The sequence below is a fragment of the Antrostomus carolinensis genome, unplaced genomic scaffold, assembly GCF_000700745.2.
Source record: "Antrostomus carolinensis isolate BGI_N321 unplaced genomic scaffold, ASM70074v2 scaffold11855, whole genome shotgun sequence".
Lineage (NCBI taxonomy): Eukaryota > Metazoa > Chordata > Aves > Caprimulgiformes > Caprimulgidae > Antrostomus > Antrostomus carolinensis.
In genome coordinates, this window is record NW_010317118.1 from 1 (window position 1) to 26,118 (window position 26,118).

General features: G+C 38.3%; 1 protein-coding gene across 1 annotated transcript; it reads right to left on the reverse strand.

The window, feature by feature from the left end:
* Positions 1-3,611: 3,611 nt before the first annotated feature.
* TMEM87A (transmembrane protein 87A) lies at positions 3,612-25,502 on the reverse strand (the record flags this gene model as incomplete). Its single annotated transcript, XM_010168466.2, has 19 exons — positions 3,612-3,959; positions 4,322-4,352; positions 5,633-5,688; positions 6,902-6,963; positions 7,794-7,867; positions 8,228-8,331; positions 8,585-8,643; positions 9,820-9,928; positions 10,992-11,060; positions 12,350-12,443; positions 13,218-13,317; positions 14,168-14,351; positions 16,238-16,299; positions 16,876-17,023; positions 18,636-18,692; positions 18,786-18,839; positions 20,536-20,652; positions 21,517-21,614; positions 25,445-25,502. Coding segments are annotated over 19 exons (1,578 nt in total), but the record flags the coding sequence as incomplete, so codon positions are not given.
* Between the last annotated feature and the right edge of the window lie 616 nt (positions 25,503-26,118).

The window sequence follows — 26,118 nt, forward strand, 5'->3', positions numbered from 1 at the left end:
TCCCTGTCCCTGAGGGGACTCTCCCCGCCCTGACATAGACCCTGTGCATCCCCATACCGCCGGAAAGGGGACAGGCTGTAAGACACTCACTTGGTCTTCCCAATACAACGTGCAGAGGTGTCCGGTTGCCATTTGCTAACACAAAACCACAGCACACGGGGAAGTCCTTCTGTACACAGACAAAAACTGACCGGCGTAACCCATGGAAACCGGATGAGAACAGAAAAACCTCTCTTGCAAGTAAATGTCTATTTCTAGAGGCCCTAAATTTTACTTTAATGAACTCATCCTATGAACTTGGCAGGTGAAGTTCAATCTCCAGGAGGAAATCTTTGTTACCGTGTCCCCTGCAGAACAGGCCATGGTTACATTTACATTGGCTGTGGAGAGGGACAACATTCACCACCACTGACCTAGAAGCTAAACCAACTAAACCAAACCAAAGCAGCACACAGTCCTAAGTTCTGTCAGCATCTTCACCAACAGAGAATACTGTTTCAGAAAACAGGGACTGAGGACGCTCTGTGCTGGGAGATCTTGTGGTACTCTTGCATCCAACTTCTCTCCTGCTTAGGAATGAAATCTTGCTAAAGCACAAAACAGTGCTAAATCACATCCCCTTTGCAGATACCTAGAACTGCAAATTAACAAAGGAGATACAGCTCAGGCATGTATCCCATCTCCTTGACCTAGGAATCCTACAGAAGGAAGAAGAATACAGCATCAATTTAGTGAAATTTAGGTTTCAGTAACACTGGGTAATAATTACTTCACATGCAAATGGCTGTAATCCATTTTTACCAGAGTACAAATCAAGTGCAAGGCATTGTCCTCGTCAGGTTTTAAAACAGAAGTAGCATACTCTTCCTGTAGCATACAACATAAAATGCCATTTAAAGTGAACAGAACAATTAAAAAATGATTAAAACGACCCCCCTACAGCTGTGAAATAAGACCAAACACATCCAACCCTACACCAGGTCTTATGACCCTGACTCACTCTGTGCCTATCAAGCCTGTGGCATTTCATTACCATGCCATGTGATCTCGCGCTACTCAGCCCCTCTTTTGGAGCTCCCAGCAGGAAAATCCTGTCACCCTGATGAAAAGCTGGTCAACATCATAATCTTTATCACTATTACTTTGTTTTCGGTTTTCTGGGTGGCATGGATATGCTACAACAATGCTACTTCTCACAAACAAGAAAAAATCAGGCACAGTAACTCTTAAAAAGTTCCCTCTATATTTTAATTCCTGGCAGACTTTTTTAATTTTTTTCCTTTTGCAAGTAGAGCATTATCACAATTGGGAATAGCTTGTTGAAGATACTTGAAGTCAGCAGCCAAATTTCCTAAAGAAAATTCAGCTTCTATACACCATTATAGTCACTAAAACCTTAAGCAGCTCTCAGACCTAAGAGTAGATGTGTTTTGTCCTTCCTGCTCATCAAGTCTTCCAAGTAGCCTTTACGCTTTGTTTTAAAATTACAATACCTATTTTGAAAGAATGGGTATAAATTTGAATTAAGTCTTCCCTGAAGAAAATAAAATGAGGAACAGCTCTCTAAGGGAGCAACAAGGCCTCTGTGGAATTCAGGACAACCTCAAACACTGATGGAAGTTCCTACAGGGGTGGAAGGGTAGAAGGCAGAGAGGACTGCCCAAGACCACTGCAGTGTAGGCTGAAAGCACCACACTGCTACTACATTTATTTTAGGCTTCAAATTATTAAACTATGAATGCAATTAGGGAAACTGTTTAGATCTTTCACTTTTGTTCAGAGATTTTTTATTTGCCCTATCTATACTAGCTTTTCAAGGGACAGACTTCCACACTATTGTCAGACTTAACAAGAAAAAAGATGAGCTAATTGGGAATAACTGCATTAAAAATACCACGCAATAAAAAGTTAAAGTGAGGGAGCTTTATGAAGAGGTTAACACTTTCTCTTGTGAGAGAACAGGTGGTAAGAAAGCAGAAGGACACAATGTAAGCCTTTCTACTCTTTGCCTAGCTTTTATTAAATAGTACATACAAACTTCTTTTGTGCTTCCAGTAGAGAACATTTTTCTCTATTTGTCTCAAAAAACCCAAATAACTCAAAACAATAGGACTTTAAAAAAATTAAATATCGAGTTTTGTGTAGCTTGCTTTCACAAAATTTCCTCTCTCCAAAAGGGCACGGAGGTAACTTTTTTCATCTATATCAATTAAGCATACCAAATTAGAAGTGTTTTCTAATTTAAGATTCTACCTGTGGCCTAAAGTGGATGGTAGAAGAGCTCCAGCATTTCTTGCAGAGGCAGACCGAGGTGTTATAGCCACAGCTTTTTTCCTCTGCCCATCAGCTGAGGGTTTGCTGTCCCCGCAGCACAGCTAGCAGAAGATACCATGCACTTGTGCCCCAGCTACTCTACTGTAAAGTGCCATGGTTCAGCATAAATTGCTGATAAATATGAACTACAGCTAAGCTACCAGACCTTACAGTGGAATGAATGAAGTACAGGCACATGTTCACTTCTGCTGACGTAGCTATGAGTGAAGAACCAGAAAAGCTGACTCCCTATGCCATTCCAGCAGCAGCCACATCAACTCCCTAGAAGTCCAGCTGTGGTGCTGCTTGCCTGGTAATTACCAGGTGTAAAGGTTATGAATCCAAATTAGAGCTTTTGTCATACAGTCCACAGTGGGTTGCCATGTTTAAGTTATTGCAAGTGAAGCCTCTACAGCCAAGCATAGAATAAAACCAGAACACTGTTCAAAAGCTCTTTTTCATTTGAAAAGGAGAAACAAAAAGCAATTATATAGATTAGAAATCTGCAACTTTGACTGAAACACAGTGATCTTAGAGTACCTCTTGGCCACAGGGACCAATTGGGACAGGAAAGTCCACCGTCCACTTAGATGGGAGGCAATTCTAAACAGACACTGGAAACAGAACTATCCCAGCACTGTGTACTCCCATCACAGCCTCTTTCAAGTAAGGTAAGCAGTGCCTGCACCCTCTAGAGAGCAATGCCATCTTCTTGTAGAAGACTGCTGACTTCTCAGTGGGAGATGTTAAATGTGCAGGGAGAAGAATTCATTCTGCTGAAATGTATAGTTAATATCTGCTTAACGTGAGTAGTCAAGCACTTGTGGAGCACTGCAGGAATGGGTTTGGTGATGTTTGGTTTTGGTTCTTTTTAAATTAAATCATGCAACACATGGAAGCATCCAGGCATCCACCACATTGCCGGCAATGAGATGTGCCACAACAGCACGTGTTAGCTCTATGCAGCTGTTATGTATAGGTCAATGGCATTTAAAATAGAAAAATCTTTCTTACACAGTGTTATGAATAAAATTGCACTTGATTTTGTTAAAAACTCATATCACTGTAACTTTTCCAAATATTTCCTTTCTGGCATCTTAAATTTCTTCAGTAACAGGAGCTTCTCTCTAAAAACCCCTCATTCGTGTTGGACACATGACACGACAACAGCAGTAAGCTGTTATGTCCCAGTAAATGGGTCTGTTGGTTTTTTCAGTGCTTGTTTTTATCTGTCCCCACCCTTCCCCAAGAAGCTACACGCAGTTTACCTCTAAGTGTCAGTTGTAACATTGAAATATAAACTCCTCAAGCAGACATTAGGAATTTTAGTTTCACAGATTAAATATTTGAAAAGTTACAGAAGGTGCTGGAATAGTACACATTTAAATTGCTTAAAAATCCAAACTTGCAGCAACTTTGTAAATTCAAATTTCCAAAAGGTTTATAATGTCCTTGTGAACTTCTTCCACAGCAAGACGCCCTCATGACAATAAAGCATCAAACTTCCAAGGCTGAGATCAAGAAACAAATCAGCAGGATGCATGTGCTCCACCAAGCAACTTTAAAAGAGGCGTCTCCACTTCCAGTAGCAAAAAGCTACTCCTTCATTCCATTTTGGACCTTTCAAAATGTGTAATCATTCTTTCCTGGAAAATAAAATGCACAATGTTGTCATTTCCCCTAGGAGGTTTACATTATTCAGAAAGAAGGTGGTATGCTTTGCACATTCACAGCAAACACACTTGTAGCAATTTTAAGTCAGGAGTCAAACCTACACAGAAGATATACCGCTTATTTTAAAACACACATACACATTTAGAATATGCATGTCTATTCTAAGAAGTTGTATCATGGCTGTCCCCACTATCCTTCCCCTCCTTGTAGTGTTCTACTGCTGCACTGGCAAGATCAGAGAGTCCAGTTCTAATAAGCCAAGTCCTTAACAGCTGACTCATGACTCCTTTGGCATGTCAGAAGACTAATTTGAACTGAAGATTTGTTTACTGACCTCATCTGAATCCAGAAGAGCTGGAAGAGCACTGCAGTGGTGGAAAAAAAAAAAAAATAGTTAAGAGAATCAGAGAACCTACTGAGCATATTATTGACAACTATTTTCAGCCTTATGTTGCACCTTAAGCTTTTTAGGGCATAGGAGAGCAATAATGAAGCTAGATCTTTCCATTAAACAGACAGAAATTAGAGAAAGACATACAAAAAAGGAAGAGCCCAAGGAGTATCCTCGATGACCCTGACAGTTTTAAAATTCTTTTTTTCTAAGCTTCTCATTACCAGCTGAACAATTCCCAAGTTGTCATGAAATAAGCTGCATCATTCATATGGGAACACTGTGGAACTCCACTGAAGACATTTACAATATGGGACAATATTGTAAAAACATGTGCCAGAAATCAAACCAGTTACGCTGGTACCATAGCCTTTTTCAGTCACAACAGACCTTCCATCTACTGGGATCTCATCTCTTTACAACCCCGGATCATACTTTCAAGAACAGAAAACCCTGCGGCAGACTACCTCAAAGTGCCCTTTCCTAGCTTATACCAGTCTAGTCCTTGTTTTCTTAAGGACTCCTACCATTCTTCAAAAATGGGTACTAGAGCTGGGAAAAATGAATTCAATTGAGAAAACGCACTTTTTCATCCTCTTGAGGCTTCACTTGATTTCTTGCCTTTAACTAGCTTCAAGCAGAGTTTTGTACTTAAATCCAGAGCCTCTGCCAAAAAGACCTGTTCAGATTTGTGAACCTAGGTAATCTGTGAACTTCTGTTTTGCTATGAAAAATTTAGACACAGACACCAACATTTTTAGGATGTAAAAGTTATTAAAAGCAGAATAGATATTGACTACCTACATAGATGGCTATATTGCCAAAAGCCTAAAAATGACTCAACAGACATCCCAAATAAAGTTGAGAACTAAATAACATTATTTAGTGGTCTACATTCGGCAGGATACTCAAAGGACTTTTCAGAGCACTAAACAGAAAGAGAGTGTGTTTGTTCTTTGGTTTTGGGATTTATTTAGTTAGTTTTAACTTCAGTGAAGTGCAAACAAATTAGCCTGTAGTTTCACAGTCAGAGACAGTGTTCCTTAAGTCAGCATGTGTTCAAGTCACATGAACCATAAGCCTGATAGACTGCATAAAGCCAAGTAGAAGCATGCTAAGAAGTCAGAGGCCAATTCCAGGCTGAACTCAGTATCTGCTTGTATAAGTGTAGCATACAAGTTATAAGGCATTCTAATGTATTTGTGTTCGTACGTCCAAGGAAGCTGCTTTTATTGTAACTATAAAAATACTCACACGTCTGTCACCGACGAAGGAACATTCTCCTCTACCCACTTCAGGTCATCCTCCTGCTACAAGTACAGAAGTTACGTAGAAAACAAAAGTCAGTTTTCCCAAAGTACTGTCACATGCAAGCCTTTTTCTTCTCAGCCTACTTGACAAAAACAATGTATTTATAATGCCAGTTCAAAAAAAAAAAAAAAAAAAAAAAAAAAAACCACCACCAAACCACCCACCTTCAACTTGATTGCTGGGTTACAGAAAACACATTCCAAGATAAAAGGAAAAGCCCCAAAACCCACCTATAACTTACTGTCAACTTTGTAATACTCTAATGCTGACTAGGAAAAACAGGCCCTCAGGACACTTATTTATATAATCTAGTTTAGTCTCCCACAAAAGAATATCATCTTTAGAAGTTATAGATAAAAAATTATTATAAAATGCACAAGCTAGACTTTGCAAAGGAAAGTTAAACTATATTGTCAGGATTTCTCATTTCTATCTGACGAACACTCTAATTCACAATGCAAGCACACTTGTTTTGAAAGTTGGAGACCTGACCCTTTCTGACAGCCCCCATCCCCAAAACAGAAGAGTTTGATTTTCATGTTATCCTCAGATAAGTAGTATACAGTTGCAACCAACCTTTGAGAAAAACAGTGTTAATGACAAGAACATTAACTGCTATTATAATGAATGCCTACAGATTCTTTCCACTTTTAAATGTATGCATGAATGCCCTTAAAAGATTCTGAGACATATTTTCTACCTCCAAGCTGAATGTGAAACCACGTCTGCTTACAAACCACATGGAAAAAATGCAGATATATTGAAAATGTTCCACTCAAACTATTTAAGTAGCTACATAACACTACACACATCACTCATTCAAGTAATGAATCACAAATGTCAAAATTAGAAGGCAATTAATTTATTTAAAATATGGATCAGCCTCCCTCTCAACCTGACAAAGTTGTTATGAATAATGCATTATTCATATCAGAATATAGTATTATATAGTTATATCTATACCGGATTGTGCAAACATTCCTAAAGAACAGATTGAATTCTAAAGAGTCTATTGCACTTACAGGAAATTGGATTAAAAACCTGTATTCAGAAGTACTGTAAACATATGATACTAACTCACTGCCACTCTGAAGGAAACAGAAAACTCACATTTATAGGCTGAACACTTTGTGTGTTTGTGAGATACTACTGAGGGGCAACTAAACAAGAGAGAGGGATGTGTATCCTTTGAGGTAGGGAGGGCATACTCACAGCTTTGTTTGCTTTTACATTCCCATTTGGTTCTTGCTTTGTACTTCTCATTTTCATTCCTTCTGAAGACAAAAGAAGGAAAAAAAGATTGAGATAACGTAACTAGAATTGTTCAGACCGGAAGTGAAAGTGTTGATAAGTTAAAGTGTTGAGTGTTTATTCAGAATACTTCATCAAATCCTCCTCAGCTCTAAACAGGTCTAACAGCACCGATATATCCCAGCAGAACTGATTTGTGGACAGAGAGCAGCAGATATGTCACACTACCTTTTATACAACTTACAAACAATAGTGTTACAAGGACAATAGACACAGGAGGGAGATGGGAGGCTGGGAAGAGAGAGGGTTTTATAGTAGGAGGGGAGTGGCAAGAAAGATGCAAACTAGTGTTATAGAGCATGAATTTCATTCATATGTAAACACATTCATCCATATGTTTACACTGGACATTCCTGTACTAGGCCCTAATATGGAAAATGAAGAAGATTCAGAGAACAGGTAATAAATGAAAATCCTTAAACTAGATTTTAAAAGAGAACTGCAAACTAAACCACCACCTAGCAACAATATCCGAGAGATCCTTGCCATCGTGACTAGATCCAAACCCATGCCTTTATAGAGTTAATAAAACAAAGTCCAGTGGACATGGTAAAGCAACCACAGCAGTAGCAGTGTGTTCAGTGTCATCTGAAAACCCCAGAATTAAACAGGCAATGTAAACACTAAACATAAAGCCAATGTTTCCTCTACAACTGCATAAATCAATGGCAAAAGGGAGGCACTGACTCTGCTTTTACAGCAGTAATGAACTTTTTGCCAGAGAACAATAGACCTCCCTTCACAGAAGTGTCTGTTCAACACTGAAGTTAGGTGAAAAAAAATTTTCTCTTACCAAAGCTTTCCTTTAACATTGGCTCTTTCTGCTCATCGTCATCCTCCTCTTCAGACAGTGGTGAGAAAGCAAACCTTTAGGAGGGAAAGAATGAAAGCTATCTTAGAATAGTATCTCTTGCCACCCAAGAGACTCATTACCTCAACAGTCACATGACTTGATTATTCTGCGTAGTCCATTGTTTTTAAGACCCATGCTAAACTACACAATAAAAAGTTTAAGTCACTTCTTTTCAAATATGTTCACGATCAGGAACAGATTTAATTTTATCTGTGTGAATTCCTACACTTACTTTTCCTCAAGCTCCTACAACACATTGCTTGGTATCTTTATGGATCAGTATACAGCAACTAAAATCACACACCAGTACTTCTTTTGATAGAGAAGCATTCCCAAAAAACAGAATTTTTAGAAAGAGGTAAGAAAAGCTGAACCTTTGGTTGTTAGCAGATGGTCTCCACAGAATCATGATGACAAAAAGGATCATTGAAAACAATAAACGCCAGATGGCATCATCCACCCATAGCTCCTGCCAGTCCTGTCAAGGAAAACAGCAGCACAAATAGAGAAAGTTGTGAAGAGACTCCGTGTCCTCAGCTCTTTCCAAGGGTGAACTACAGGCATCTGACAGAGAGGCTTGTTATCCACACCACTAAGAATTTTAGCATGTGGTATGTTATTCTAGACACAATCTACAGAAAAATCTGTTCCAGAACGCCCAATCTTACCTCTTACACTGCCAAATGTAAATTTATCAAGAGGCAGCAAGTGCAGGAACAAAATAAACTCACCGACTGACAGTCCACCAGCCTGAACTTCATGGTGGTCCAGATGATAAATACAATAGATGCTGCAATGTTAAAGCAAACAAGCTGCTTATTACTACAAAATATGCTAATCCAAATATACTACCAACAGGACTGTGTTTCCTAAACTAAGGGCAAAGACCTAAATGGTGAATTCGTAGAATCAAATTTATGAGTTTTGGAAAACAAGAGATTGATTTATTGCACTGACCTTATACAGTAATTTAGCCACAGACCAGTATATTTAGCTCTTGGTTCTTCAGAGACACAATGCATAAATCAAGTATTTACCCAACCTCACCTCTATTCATTATTCTTACATTACTTTCATCTAGCCTTCAAAGCATGGTTTCATTATCAGTGGACAGACAAAGCCTACTCTAAAGGAAATGACCCATCTGATCTTCCTGAATGCCTAGGCATTCAAATCTTGACCCATAAGAGTTCCAATGCTCAAAATATGCTCCCACCACAGTTTTAGAAGATGAGATTTCCCTCCACTAAGGTGTTCTATGATGACTAAGAGACAGATGCTGAAAGGAATTTAATCAGAGATGTCGATTAAAAGGAATGCGCTTTTTTGTTTGTTTAAATAAAAAAGCACAGTCCTTAGAAGTTTTCTGCTCAATGTATGGATAGCATTTCCAAATAGCCAAGGAGCTGAACACCTGGAAGCACCAACAGATTTATTCTTGAAGTTCAGTTCATCACTATGACAAATGGAAAGACAATCTGAATCTGTATTCTTCCAGAATAGAGGGAAGATGCTACAAGATTAAGAAGTTACAATATTAAGAATACTGTTTTTCCAAGAATCACTCTGATCTCCGGTTATCTGGTCTTCAGACATTTTTAAAATCCCATAGTACACAGTGATACTGTGATTTTGGCAAAAAACCACCTCTGTGATGTTAACAGCATAGGATAATAATCTTTTGCCCCCAGCAGCTTTAAGAGGGACAAAAGTGCTCTGTTAGAGAAGCTGCTTAGAACTACTGACCTTATCAACATCAGGACTAATAATCCACTGCCTCTGGCATATCAACATAACACCTGCCATAGACTCACTATTAGACATGGGTCAAGTATTAGACACACCAAGCACTTTGACTGCATTTACAGAAAGGTCACCAAACTCAAAAATCTGCTTTAGTGATCAAATCAAGCCATACATGGTATGGAAACGGCAAGTGCTCATATTTGATTAATTTTCTGCTTACCTGCTACTGCCAAGATGAGTGTGTTGGTGAAGTGCCGATACAAAGAGAGTTTCACAATGTTCCTTCGAAGTTTTAGCAGTTTCATTGTTTGAGTTAAGCTGATGAATATGTATGGAAAGTCAAGGAAAGCCTTTGAAAGCACAAGCTGGTCACAGACTTAGGGTGACATAGCTCTTATGATCAACAGCTCTCCCACTCACACACTTAGCCCTCCAAAAAGGTAGACCAGACTCAGTAGAAGAAAAGTTCATTCCATGGCAAAGTTGCCAAAAGCAGGATCCATCCCTTTCATGTTATTTAGTCATCTAAACCTAGAACTCTTGTCACACAAAGATGGTATCCATGCATCTATTTTGGACTATGGCCTATTCCTCCAGAAAAACATTAGTTGTACTTCTGATAAATGGAAAATCAAGTCTGAACTAGAAGCGAGTTAAAATCCAATTAGACAGTGCATACATATATCTTCACCCTTTTGTCTACAATTTTATTTCCATATTGACAAAACAAGTGCTTGGGAGAGACGTCACGGTAGTAGAGAATTGGGGTTGTCATAGCTGGGCACCAAGCTATTCATATTTTAAAGAGAGTTTTGTGATTGACTTCCACTAAAAACACTTTACAGAGATTTTGCTATACATGGCTTTGAGTTCAGCATTTGACAGCACTTGCTAAAGTCACACAAGATTATAGTTGTTTGGATGCAATATGTCAAGACACCAAAAAGTTAACCCTGCCCCATTCTATCACCTAACTACTTCAAGATTAGTTCAAATTTTACAGAATTTTAGGTTTAATGTTGCTAAGAAAGGTTCTCCCCAAAATACAAACTGAGTCTGTTCTCCAAAGGCTACTACTATGGTACTGTTACAGCGCTACACTAGAACAAATTAATTTCATATTTCAACAATCAGACAGACTTAACTAGTCTATATTCAGGAGCTGCTCTAACACAGGTTATCTACTGGTTACCTAGCTTTCCTTGCATTGGCTGTAGCAGACATTTACCTGTACTCAATTACAGAGGTTCTATTATCTTCTACCAGAAGTAGAAAGAATATTACTTGAAGCTGATTTAAAAAAAAAAAAAAAAAAAGTCCAGGCAAAAAGACTCCCCAAAAAAACAAATTTGAAAGAAAACACACCCCACAAAGTAAAATAGTGAAGGATATCCACCAGCACAGGGCAGTATCTAGGAAAGCCAGGGGAATAAAAGCCAAGGAGGCAAGATCATTCTGGGCCTGGAGACAAAGAGAGAGCCAGTAAGAACAAACTGAAAAGGAAACAAGGTACAGAAGAAGTGAGGAGGATCAGGGTATATTATGAGAAACCACAAATACTCTACTACAATGCTTCTGAGTTTTACTACAGAAGCAGAGGGCTTGAACCAAGAGTTTAGCCCAGTGCACAGAGGGGAACTGACAATCCCACATTGTCAGTTCTCAGATTTCCAACAGCAAGGCAAGAAGTAGTTTTCCAACTTAAGTCAATCTACCACCATTAAAAGGAGCCTCTGCTTAAGGCAACTGCTGTGACAATGTGCTCTGGCCACTTCCGTTACAGAAAACTAGCAAACAGCTTGTTAGAGATGTAGTAATTAAATCTTTTACACTGTCCATAGACGAACTGAAGGCTCCACTGGCAACCATGAAAGTGTCACTGAAAGTGACAAAAACTGCCTTTGTGTGTACATCAAAAACTATCAAAGTCCTGACTGAAACAAGCAAATCACCTTTTATTCCTTTTAAGTGTTAGGCAGAAATAATAAGCTCTGAATAACCATTTAACACTCTGCAGTTTATGAAAGGATATCCACAAAATAATACAGGCATCAATCATGGACAGGGCCAAGTTTGCTATCAGAGCCACAGTGTCATAGAAAAACTGAAAAAGTACCAAATATATGAGATGTTAAATACCTTATCCCAAAATACCAAAGAACAACAGAACAACAGAAGTCTACATCCTGAAACACACTTCTTAACGAAGTAAGTAGCAGCACCACTCACACGCACTTCCCCAGGTGCAGCCTCCCAAACTGAGTGGTGGTGGGTTTGTTCGTGGGTTTTTTTGTTTGGTTTGGGGTTTTTTTGGAGTTTTTTTGTTTGGTTTGGTTATTTTGGGGGGTGGGGTCAGGAGGGGTTTATTGTTGGGTTTTTTTTTTTCCTTTTTCTTTTAGACTCATAGACAGATGACCCAAGCTGTATGTTTGTGTCTGCAACTAGCCCTACCTAATCCAAAGTATCAGACACAAATGTCCAGGCAGAATACAGTGTCTGAAACCTGACTAATGAGAAAACTATTAGAATTATTTCAAAATAAATTAATCAGAATTACATTCTGATTAAATAGAGAAGACACCAAACTTAAAATAACTGTCAATAATCTTTATCTGCAGTCACAGAGTTTAACCACTTCATTGTCTCTGTTCCTTCTTTCAGATTAGCCCTGGGATTCTCCCTTAGCAAATAAGTAAATAAAGCCAGTAGCATCTGTAACATACAGGAAAATTCAAGCAATTATTACTGACCCCTGTGACTCGAAGAACACCTTCCATGCCAGAAAATAATAGATAAAGGGCTCCAGCCATAACTACTTTGTGAAGAGTAACTCCAAGGCGAGGCCTGTAGGAAAACAAAGTGAAATTAAGATTAAGTAGGGAAAAAAAAAAAAGTGATGTGATGTCAACTTAAGTCTAACACAAGGCATGAAGCATGTGAATAAGAGGTCCTTGTGACAAGCACTTCTAGATCCAGAAATAATTTTATTATGGTGCTCGAAACTTACTATTTATTTTGTCTTATGGTATGATGTGACTAAGGAAGAGACTGGTAACAGTTCTGTTTCCTAGTTAACCTGTTTAGCTTTTCCCAACCATTTCAAGAAGTCTCAGCCCATCTCTACTTTCAGCACCCCCAGCACACCCACACTTGCTAGAAGCTTCCAGTACCACACAGCACATTGTTTTACCATTGAATAAAGCTGGGGACAGACTGCAGAGCAGACAGAGAGAGCAGCAGTCTGGGCAGCAGAGGCTTCCTAAAGCAGATCCCTCTCCCCTGTCAGTGATTCTTTACCTCCCCCATTTTCAGAAGCTCCTCCTTGCCCAGAAGGAAGGCATATACAGCTCCCATTCCAGTCAATGGAGTATCTCAACAGTGACTCAGAAACCTACCCAACGATGGTACACAGAAAGGGGTGGGAAGAAGAGTAACCACCATATGAAATTGTATGTCTCTGTTGACTACTGAAGTCTAGACCTTTACAGCATTTAACTAAAGCACCTACTTTTTAAGTAGCAAAGTACAGGGAGATGAATACTGCCCTAAGTTATTAAAAACCAACAGTGAAAAGCCTTTTAATAGAACACACAGCAAACCTGGAACAGAATTACTCACTTGACTATCCCATATCCCAGGCTGACTATGATAACCAGAGTTCGAGCCAATGAGCGCTTCACAGCAGAAAGCAGTTCTGCCAGTATTACTGCTCCTTGAACTACCAAAAGCAAAGAGGAGGAAGCTAGGTTAGTAAAATATAATTTCTGTTTTATTAACTACTGCATGCAATCGTAGTATGAAAGTAGATGTAATTATTTTCAGAAAGCAGACTATTCAAGTGTATAAACTTGTTACTACCTACATCTGGAGTAAGCGTTCAGAAAATGTAGGTCACAGCATAAAAAAAGCTACTGACAAATTTTACATCCATAGAAAGTAGACAGTAAATGATCCATAAAACATTTATCCATAAGATCAGCCTGGATGATCTTTCAAACAAGTCAAACAACAAAACCTTCTGTACCATGGGTGTGGCCAATTAACAAAGTTATAATGAAGTTTTACTTGCAGGGTTTCATTTATATGCATCCTAAAAACTGAAAAACAGAGTTCCAAAGTTTTATGTGGAGAGAATAGCTTAAAATGGATTATCAGGCTATGGGCTAAATACCAAAAGTAATCTGCAATGCTGTCAAGTTGAATAACGAGTTTCAAAGTCTCTTTCCAAGGCCAATACCAATTGTCAGAAATTAATTACAAGCTACACTTAAGAAGTCCTATTTTAAGCTTCAAGCCAGCGTTTACAGTGAACACTGTCCAGAATCTAGCATCTTACATCCCTAAGACACTGTGCTCAGGATCAGAAAAGCAATAGCATTTTAGCTTTAGGAGAGCACAGATCATCATATTTACAATACATTACAAAAATGCAGAAACTCTAGTTCTGTTCTTTGTTTTGAAACAATCCTCAAGTAGTCATATCCTTAATATGCATGTCACCCCAGTTTAGCATAAGCCTTTAGTGCTATGCCCCATGAATTAAACTGCAAGCTGCAACTGCTACCTACCAGATTCCCCTGTGTAGCGGATATTCTGGAACTCTGCATAGAAAACTGCTTTCTCCAGCATTCCCAGGAAGATAACAGCACCAATCCAGAACTGGATCCTCAGGAGATCCCGCCAATAACAGGCTGACCACGCAAGCCACAGAACCCCGAAGAATACGTACACAATACACATCACCATGAAAAACTATTACACAAAAAGAAGCAAGAAATAGGAATGTCAGACCCAGAAAAATAATTTTCTTGTTTCTATTCCACAGCTGAGAGACAGCTCCATTTTCTCCCCTAGTATAGCAACTACACAAAAGTGACTAGAAACAAGCATTGCTTCATTTGTCTTCTCTGGATTCTTTTACAGTGATAGCCTAAGTTATCACTGCCAGCAAAGGGAATCAGAGTAATTGAATTTCTGAGCAGTATCTCTCCTGAAAAGCAGTCTGCCAATTTATTCACAGGCAAGGAAGATATCAAGTGCTACTAGCTTTCGAGAACTCAGATAAGAGCTCAGGCAAATCATCAAGTATTAGAAACCCTGTCCCTTCTCACATATTATTGTTACTAACTTCACTGTACACTCAAGAGTACCCTGCAAATAAACCTACAAGTCACCTTTACACACCATTCCACATAACAGAGATAAGCAACTGATGGTTGTAATCCCTCTGTTCAAATAATAACTTATCTCAAAAGTTAATTGCCACCAAACTCAGTTTTTGAACAAGCTTTAGGTCAGACAAAAATCTGGAATTGAAAGAGAAACACAGATGTTCATTTATATATTATCATTTTGTGATTTATTTTTTTTTTCAGTCCAGTGTTACTTGCTTCAGAAGAACTTTCAGGGTACATGTGTCCTATGGCAAACAAGAAGCTTGAAAACACTACTCAGTGCTGGATTTTCCAAATGACAGCACTATACCAGAGCAAGTTAAGTTTTTAAAAAGGACATTGAGATTAAGAAGAGGGGTAAGAAGGATAGAGTAAGACATTAAATGAATAGCAAGAAGTACTTAGCCGAAGTATCAGACAAATCAAGCAGTCTCCTCTTGCAGGAGGTTTTTTTAAACCAAGCAAGCATTGAAGTCAGCTGCACAATCCACTGAAACTTTCACAAACTGGAAACAACTTCCTTAGGAGAACAGTTTACTGACCCTTACAGATTTTCACATCTGACTAATCCACGAATTCACACGGTAAGGACCTAGGCATGCTAGTTCAACTACAGATGCTCTGTTACAGAAACATCTAGACAGAGACCACCTTCTGGACCTGCCACACGGGGATATTCACACTAGTGAATTACATGTCAACAGAACTACTGGAGGCTTTTTACTTCTGTCAGGCTCTCCTATTTGCAGACCACTCTTGCCAATGCAGTCAGGCTAGAGACCTTACTTGTTGTTTATCCCCAGCTAAAGTCTGTCTACACTACATAAATATTTAAGTTCTTTTATTTTCTTAGCCTCCTCCACCGGAGCAACTAGCAACCAAGTCAACAACTCCTTTGAATAAAAAGGGAATTAGCTCTTTGTAGTTCAATGATGCTTTCACTGTTAGGCAGTATTAAGGACCTCCTCATGGGGTCTAAGACAGCTGGCGGAGGAAGGAAGATTAAGCTGTAAAAGAACAAAGAAAGCAGTGACAAACAAAAGGGTAGCTGTGAACAAAAGCATAGAACATAAAATTTTCTAAAATATGAGCTAAGGAGAAAAACACCATCAGTAAAACTGCCCAGTTTAGAGGTAATGATACTGATAACTTCTGGAACTACAAATTGGCAGGCATCAAGTAAAACAATCCAGAGAAGGACATAAGTAACATATGCAAACATCTGAAATCTATGTCTGTTTTCCCTACCCTGTATTCAGTTAAAAAAAACAAACAACAAAATCCCACAAAAACCACACACACACACACAAAAAAAAAAGCCCCACCAAACAAAAAAATATCCTCTGCTAAATTATTTCTTCCTGAGACACTGGCTTTGTGTTTCCTAAAGTATGGAAGGAGAGTATTTAATTAAGATTCAAATCAACCGGCAACTTTATAGGTCAAAGTAGCTGTTTTACTTACAATCATCAGAGGATAGTCTGCAAGTGAGAGATACTCATATGGCCCCTTCAGTTCTACTGTCACTGTTAAAAGACATTCCAATAACCAAATTGAAGAAGAACCAAAAGGAGGAAGCCAGGATAAAGTACTTAACTGATTTTTACTCCAGCATAAAGAAATTCCAAATTTCCCCATAGCTTTTAAATCTAACTTGCACTTTAATCGAACTCGGCTAAAAGCATGCAATACATGCTCTGTTACCAAGTAACTCATGGCAGTACTTAGAGTAATTTGTGCTGGTGATTCATGTGTAACAGGGAAGTTCAAAAAACCACATAAGTTAACATTTTAAGGGGATTTTCAAACTTCTCTAAAGTTTGGATAGGTTATCAATGCACTGTTGGATATGCTATATACTGTAATTTCAAGGTGACAATTATGATCATTGTATTCTACATGATTTGAGCTTATTAATGTGAATCATCTATTTCTTATAAGAGAGTTGTAGTAGGTAATACTTACACCTACATGAAGTAAAAGATAGTCTTATGAAAATGAACCATACAGTATGTATTAAAAGTACCTTAGAATACACTCAAACTGGTATACATAAGAAATGGCACTATAGATTTAGCTTGCTGTATAAACAGTTATCTTACTTGTAAAAGGCTTGTTTTGATTAGAGGACGGTGTTGGTTTCTCCATTCTTTTAGCTCTAGTAGTAGAATCCTTTGCAGTTGTAATTCCAGTTTGCACAATAAATATATACGGTCCATCTCGCCAAGTTTTGATAACAGCATTCATTGCCTGAAAATAAAGTGTTTACATGTAGCTAATGCATACTCAAAAAGACAGAAGTAGACTCGCCATACATGGATGTCATCTTCATGTAAAAATAAAGTCCACCTCTTCCCAGGCCTAAAACTTGTTAATAAATATTTGATACATAAATTTTAAAACTATTTTTTAGACAATAATACTTTAAATTTAGTTGTTTGAATCCAGGAGAATTCTCAAAGACCTGGGGGGTGGTCAGGGCTTATTTGCAAATTTAATACTGGCTTACAGCAAGAGTGATCTCAAAGGTACCACAAAAGCTACAGAGAATTCAGCAAAGCATCCTATTCCTTGTTTTCAGTCTAGAAACATTAGGACCATCACAGAGCTAGTTCTTTCTTCCCAAAATGAATTGTTTGGCAGCAGAACAACTACATATTACTCAGCTCCCTAATGAAGATTGAATTTTATAGTGTAAAATATAAGAGATAGCTGAGAAGTAACAAATTTCCATAGCAGTAATTTCCTGTGGAAAGTACTACTGCCCCTGCAACAGCTCTCAAACGCTGCCAATGAACTAACAGAGGAAGCCTGCCCAGATAAATATTTGCACTCTAAAAGAAATCAGAGATTTCTTTGAGTTCCAGCATACAAAACTGTTAAATTCCACAACTGAAGAAGTTCTAGCCATCTCAGAAACTGCAATATTTACGAAGAACTTTACGATTAAAACTAAAACTATCTACATGTATGCCACTCACATGACCACTGCAGAACTACCACAAAGACTTTTTTTTTTATAATGGCCTCTCCAAGAGAATTTCAATATTAAGAGCATGCACTTCTTTTAAGAAACCTCCTGACTACAAGACCTAAAGCCAACACAATTTTATGTATCAAAAAAAAAGTTTATGCTGATACTGACTGAAAATAAAAGACTTAGTTAAAAACATGGTAAACTTAAAAGAAAATTGATATATTTTTTATACACCAATTCTGCATTTAGAATATCTCCATCTCTTGCTGCATTAATTCCTTATTTCACAATTGCACACACAGCTATTTAGGTTTTAGCTTTAAGGTAAATGGCCCTGTAAGTACACAGGGAGTTGAATACATTTTCTTTGTTGGCATCCAGGACATTCAATTTGAAGTTATTTTGACAATTATTCCTGGTTAAGGCTTGAACATAATATATAAAAAAATACTAACTGATTTGAAAATCAAAAATAATCACTCAACTTGTTAAGTACAATGTTTTAGAAGACTGAATAGTTAAAGATGAAACCAAATCTAATCTCCAAGTATTAGCTGCCACTTAAAACAGATATCAAAGATTAATTTGCTATGAAAAAAAAAAAAATCTATTTTTTCATTTATACCATCAGTTGGAATGGTATGAGTTCTACATTTCACATATAGAACAGGTAGTTACTCTATTTCTATTACAGTTTTTCTGTTTTTCCACACAATGCTACCTAGTTTCAAGCTAAAAAAAAACCCCAGGTGTCAAAAAAAATAGAATTGGACCATCCCTGTAAATGCTACCAGTAATTTCTTATACAAAAAATATAAATTAAAAAAAAAAAACACACCACAAGACTGCTGGATTCCAAGCCACATTTAAATTAAATATACATACAGTTTTATCTGCCACCATTGTGTGATTTCCTCCACTCTCCTTCTTATCTTTTAAGCCCTTAAAGAAAAACAGAAAAATAGATAAATCAATATACCCAAACTATGTCTTCCACGCCTACAGTCTTTTATTAGGAGGAAAACAAAAATTTACCTCTTGTTTCTCAGGTGAGAGAGGCTCGGGATGAACAAATTCTTTATAGAAAATCTGCAAGATATATGAAAAGTACACCATTTATAGGCACTTTATATAAACATAACTGTAATAGCTTTCAGTAAACCTGATTATAAAGAAGGATTCTCTGAACAGCTGTATTAAAGAGCTTTAATTTTTCTAAATCAAACAACTGCTCATTTGTGGAGGGAGTCTTGAATACTTAGATTATTATTTTGTCATTTGAGAGTTCCTTTTCCTCCTCCCAGACATGTGGCTATTTTTAGAACTTCACCCCTAGACATGACAGTGGTGAAGTTAATTTTATTTTCCAAATATGAATCTGTTGGCTATCTCCATTACTAGATGAAGTCTACACAGACAGAAATAGGATTTGGAGAATCCTGCCTTACTCTGTGAAAAAAAAAGGTCCCTATTAGCAATCCAGATTTTGCCATTCTTGAAAACTACGTTGACTTGAAATCTAGTGAAACTGCTATGCCACAAGTAAAAAAGCTGAATGATCAAAAGGAGAAAAGTCTGTGAAACTTCAGAAATTAATATCTGAGAGGAGTATCTTTTGTTTAAATTTTAGTAGATTTCCCAAATGAATTGGAGGAAAAGTCACTTAAGGACTTTTAAAACTCGTTTCACCAACTTGAACATTAATTTAAGATGCCCGAGTTCACACTACACAGCTAAACCCACAAGATCTCTGCTATAAATCCAAGTAGAACCGACACTTCTCATATTATTAAACATAAAAAGCAGGCAGCATGCAGATTATTTTTTAAAAAAACCTTTGAAGCCATCTTCACATATTAAAGGAATTAAGAGGCATGCAAACAGATTATTAAAAACTTTTTTCAAACCTTTAGGCATGTCTTTTTTCTTAAAAAACAAAGCAAAAATTTTAAGAACCCCACAATACTAGGTTCAATAGTTATGAGACATTTCCCAGTATTCTCTACCCACAACCTTTTGTCTAAATCAGGAATGGCTGATTACAGATGCAACACTGCACAATTTGCTATGAAAAAAAAAAACCAACTATTTTTTCATTTATACCATCAGTTTGAATAGTATAAATGAAACTTGAATTCTTAAGTGCAGCATTAAAGCAAGACAGCACGTGCTATTGGTACTGCCATTAATACAATTGCACAGCTTCACCTGGTGATATGGTGATAGAGCCGATGTCTGCATATTACTTCAAAACTACACTGTTTTGCATTGTCTTCTCACCCCTATTTGCACATTTTAGCACTACTTATTTCTCATTTTTAACCTACTATCAGTGCGTAAATAACCCATTTCTCAACACTCTTCCCTTTCCATTATTATAAATGAACATTATCTGAGCAATGCCAGTCCTTCATCAACCCAAATTTAGTGGGAGCTTCGCTCTGCTGCCAGAGATTCACACTTCTTCTCAACTACCAGCAGTCTTCTATAAATGAAACAAATTCAGAATACAGAACCACAAACAAAAAGAAGCACGGTAATTTACAGTGGTTTGGGTTTTTTTTTTCCCCCTCATAGTGGGCCACATGTTGAATAGCAAGCCAGAAGTAAAGCACACTTAAGGAATCATCATTGCAGTTTGGTTGTCATAAACATACAAAAACAAGTACCTCCCAACCTGCAGTGATACTTGCATGGGATGCTAACACATCTAACAGGAACCACCACGTTCTCTGTATGTTCTATGAGAGAACAGAGCAAACTGTGAAGAAGTTTCTACCCATACCTGAGGCCTGAAGAGCTCAGAGCAATTTGGAAAGAGGAGAGAAGCCGTGGCATAGTATCCTGACCAACCCGGATGCTCTTCAGATGTAGCCCCAAAATAGTACTCTGCCTGTTCATCCTGCCAAACATAGAACAGAACTTCGGTTAGCATCTAATATATCAAATGGTTTATCTCTGCAGGCAGCTGCAAGACCTAGAGAGCACCATCTGCACACCCTCTTCAACAGAATTTAACAGGATAAAGGCTATCAGAATCACACAAGACTATTCTTCCTCAGAAAAATAAAAAAGGCAAAAAAACCCCATACAGGCTTCAAGTAAGAATTAATACTTAATTAAAAAAAAAGTAATTCCAGTATTCCTACAGTAGAGGTGCAGCAGCATAAACTTCAGTCTACAGAACAAACTCTACATTATAAATTAAAGACTAAAGACCTCAGTACTGTGTTAGGTTAGTAGTTACAACTGTCATAAATAATATTTTAAGTAAACATGGAAAAGGTGTTACACAGTATAAACCACAGTTGTGTTCTACCACATTTGATAGAAATGTTATACATTTTGTATAAATCACTAATACTTGCAGTGTACAAGAACAGAATTTAGACCAGACATTAAAACATTTAATTTTTTCTATTTGCTGTCATTAAGCATGGATGTAAATAATATTTTCATCTACGACAAACCCACATGCATCCGTTTAGATTCAATGTACTTTTTTAAGCTTCTGGGTTTTGAAGAATTCTGACAAACACTTTGACGTTACCCAAAAGCCAGGAAAAGTCAGTAATTCCAGCAAGCTGTGGATCAGTTTCTTTTAATTCCATTCCCAGTGATCCAGAAATCAGTTATCTTCCATGGAAAAGTGTGTCTTTTAGGCCCAAAGAGTAATGAGGATGCAAGTGAGACATCTCCAATACCCTCACCCCCAGGTATGCCTACCCCTAAAAATCATAACCCATGTTTTCCACACAATTCTTACCCCAAAGTTGAAGACTTCATTGTAGCAGTCAGAATATCTTAAATACCAAGTAACATTGTAACTTTGAGAGGGATCACAACTTTTTTCATCCCCTTCAACTAAAAAAAAACCAACAAAAATAACCATAAGAACATGTAAGACACCCTCTACCACCACCACACCACTGTGCCAAACTACCATTATGACATTTATTTTAAACATAAAACTAAAAGCAAAACAATAGAAAAGCTTTTTCCTCAAGTAATCCATTACTGTTCGGTGAAACAAAGAAGCATGTGGAAAAAAAAATTCCATTATGTTACACAATTCTAATAAAGAGCTGAAGATCATTTGGAAACTTTGTTCTCAAGATAATCAGGGATATTTCAGCAAGTGCAAATACCAAACAAAAGGAGAACAGCAGTGACTACTGGTGATTACAAAACACAAAAGGATTTCCCTTTCCCAGATATAGGGGGACATAGCAGGCAGAGAGAGCTAGGAACAGGGTAATACTAAAGGCAATTTGCACAGATAATTTAAATATACCAATACTATCACCAGTTTTGCAAGTCAACACCCATCCTGACTCCCAAAAGACAAACAAACCATCCATACATTAACTCACTCTGTCAAAGCTGCACTGCTATCTAAAACAGCAATAAGACAACTTCCTGCTTTGATTTATTAGAGAACAACATGCATGAAAAGTGAAACACAAGACTCCCCTCCCTCCCCCAGAAAGACTGAGTGATTTTGGTGTTTCAAACCTCATTTGGAAACTAAAGCCTGATGAATAGAATTTGACATTAAGAACACTTCACCTCTAAACAAAATGGGCAGTGATTATTCAGAGTCCCGGAAGAGCCATTTAGATGATTATGTTTGGGTTTGCCAGGCAAAACTTTTTGGAGTTGACAGCAAGTTTCTGGTGGCTAAGAAGTCCCCCCCACCTTCACAGGCGATATTCACCTCAGACTAGACACCCACAAACTTGTTACATGTACAGAGCTTTCAATGAATGTTTCTATACTGACCACTGCAGGTAAAAAATGCAACGAGAAATAAGACTCTTCCATGGAGTCTTAAGTAACCCCACTTTAAACCACATGACTATTAAAGCAAGTATATGGAGGGCTAAAAACTCAACAACTGAGTCTCTAACACTAAAGATTAAAAAAGAAAAAAAAAAAAAGACTGGAATGCAATCACTGAAAAATAAGAGTTCCCTTATGACACCTCCTGGTAAGCGTGAAAACAAGGCGTACACTCTCCACATACACCTAGATGTTGCAGAGAGCACAACAAAAAAAAAAACGAAGAGGCAACACAAGCAGTGCAGCAACATGGGTAGATGGCAAATTCTTAGAAGACAAAGGCTCTTCTGATAACATTGATCAAATGAGGAACATTGCAAAAAAGTGCTATCAGAAAATAAGACAGGTTCAAAAATTCCTTCCAAATACTTTTTTACCTATTAAAAATAAGTAAGATTATTTAAACCCTATGTTCAGCAGTAACACCAATTAAAGGCAAAACAGACCACAACTAGAACAATCCACCAATATCTGCAAACATCAAAACTACAGAAAGAAAGTACTCTTAAAGACAGAAAAGGCATCCATGGCATTTACTCAATTCAGCAACATGGAAATCTAAGTTCCTTAGCCTTCAAACAAAACCAGCAATATTCAACTCAAACGCAGTCTTTGTACTCATCTACAGAGAGTAGGATTCCTACCATGATCCTAGACAGGAAACCAGGTATCTTCTAGAACAGCACTTAGAAAAGTAGGAGGTCAAAATAAATTCATTATTGACAATACTAAACACCAGTGGCAGTCTTCCCAGTCAGAAGCAGAAAGCATCAGACACCAATACATCACACACACACACACAAAAAAAATAATCAAGAAGGAGAAAGAAAAAGGATGAGGAGGTAGAGGAGGAGATGCAGGCGCTCATCGAAAACATGAACTCCCTGTGAACAATCACGTTTGGCAAGAAAGGATCATATTGTTCACACAAACATCACAGAGCAGATGGAAGAGGCAACAGACGGGAAACAAGAGAGCCCAGTTTTCACACAGACACAGGTAGAAAAGCAGCAATATGTAAAGCTGAAGCTTCTCGGTATCAGATGCAGTTTAAGTATCATCTAGCCCAAGAAACTGAAATTAAGTTCCTAGCCTTTGTTCCTTCTTCTTTCAGTGATTCATTATCTAAATTTATGTAAATCTTTTAATCACACTGGTATGTAAAACAGGTGTCTTCACTGAAGAATTTTAAGCCTGTTTAAAGGCTGACAGCATAGCATAGTTTAAGTCCACATCAGGAGCCAGGAGATCAAATTCTTACTGCCAGATCTGCCACAAACCCATCTTCTAACAAACAGATTTTATTTTTTTCCGTGCCTTACTTCCTTCCTGCTCTTGGTTATTTCAGCTGTACACCTCATGATTAGACTTACCACACACTTCACTGCAGAGACTCACATCTTAGATGCCACGTTAGTATGAGTACACTATTTCTATTAAGCTTTAGACAAGAAAGCCTAACACCTACCAAAGCTCCAAATGCCCTTTCAAACCCACTCTCCTTTTCCCCAAGTATCAGATTTCTACATTTTGATGCTGCAGCTGCACACTTGCAATTGTCACACCGCAAACCACAAAACTCAGCATTTGAGCAACACCTGGTAAGTGGGAAAACCTTACTCCTGACATGATGGACCTTCACTAATAACTGCTTTAATACCAGCTTCCTATTTCAGATTCACACGGGATTAAAGGAGGCAAAGACTCCCTTTGAAACACTGTCTTGAGAAGGGCAGGTATCTGATATTAAATCTGAAAAACAATAAGGTAAGTACTAAACATAATCGAGCACAGTAATATGCAATTTCATAAAGAAACATCAGCTAATCCTCATGATACCTTAATTTTCTTACTTAAAAAAAAAAGAGCCTTGAAGTGACAAAGGCACAGATTCCATTAATTGTCTCTAAAGTGACTTTTATGCCTCATTTGACACAAGTGCAGAAAGGCATTCACTGGCACTGTACCTGTGTAACTACTCAGTTAGCAGCTGGAGATCAAACAGCTTCTTCCTCACCATGGTAGGAACTGGTGCAAACAACCCCTTAACATGCTCAAAGCACATGAGAAAGATTTCAAGCCTCTCTAAATCAGCTAGTCGCTTCCACAAATCACCTAGATCATCTCATTGTCATCTAAATGCTGTCCTCATGTTTACAGGTAAGAGGGTATTTTACAGAAACTCTCCTTTGAGCAGTAACCTACATAACCCACAGCCCTGGCCAGATCAGTAAGGAGCAATAAACAGAGAGAACAAGCAAGAAGGCTGCAAACATGTTTGCTCTGTAGCACACTCGGACACTGTGATCAGGAGAAGAAAACAGCTCTCAGGAGAGCTCTGCCATAGTGTGCAACAACATTCCAACGTTCCCTTACCACTTCCCAGAAGCACCCAGCTAAAAAGGAACAGGGCCCCAAAAAAGCACTGCACACTGGCCTCAGTCACACTGCAATACAAACAGCCTCTGCCTCAGCCAGCATCAGATCTCTCAACTGGAGGAACTTAGCATACCTTAAACAGGGAAAGCACACCTCACAGTAGGGCTCAGCACACCCCACACCTGATTACCCACCATCTGAAATGAAGTGGTACTCCAGTTGCCCATCTTACCCTCTCCACAGAGGGCCTGAACAGAACCATTCATTTCTGGTATTGCCTAAACAGATCACAACTGGGAAGCTTCAAGGCTGTTAACACACCCAACCATATCAGAACTATGGCTTTCATCCAGTGCTAGATTAGCTGTCAATGCAACAGTGCAATTAAACACTTCAGTGTTTTGAGTCCCTAACGTTCAAGTAGAGGGTGTTAAACAGCAGAGAGAGCAGGTTAATCCCCCGTAACCACTTACATCTCAGGAAAATGGTGGTGTTGCTGAAGAGAATTTTCCCAAAGTTGAACTTCTTCCCCTGCAAAGGCACAAAAAAGGAAAAGATATTAGTGGGCTTAATGTCACTGAGCTTAAGTAAACATCATCTTCCACTCTAGAGTTTTAAGTCAATACAGCAACTGAAAGTGGATGCCAAATCAAGAGCCAGCCTTACTGGATTTTCCAGTCATGCTTCACCACCCCTTCAACCTGCTCTTAAAAATGGCTTGAGAGGCTTGTGGCTTTTTGTTCTGCAAAACTGAAACCATTTCATCACCATTTGTTGAAGTGATCAGCATTTTCTTGCTGATGAGAAGATCCAGACTATTGATCTACTAAAAAAATTTTTGTTCCAAGAATCAACAGGAGTGCTCACCGTGATCCGTGAGTTTTGTTCCTAAAGCTCAAGAAGAGCCTCACAGAAAATATACACTACTCCCTTCCACAGTCTAGTAAAAGCAGGTTTAGCACCAGGAAAAACAGCTCTTCTCCACGCAGCTTCAAACACCCACAGTATAGCAGAAGTGCTGGAAATCCCTTCACCTTCCCAGAGGCCCACGGCTCTCTCAGTTCAGCGTTGCAGGGGCCCAGCTTTCCCCATGCCAGGCCAGAGCGCAGCCCGATGACGGGGCCGCCAGCCCGGCCGGACGCGGGGC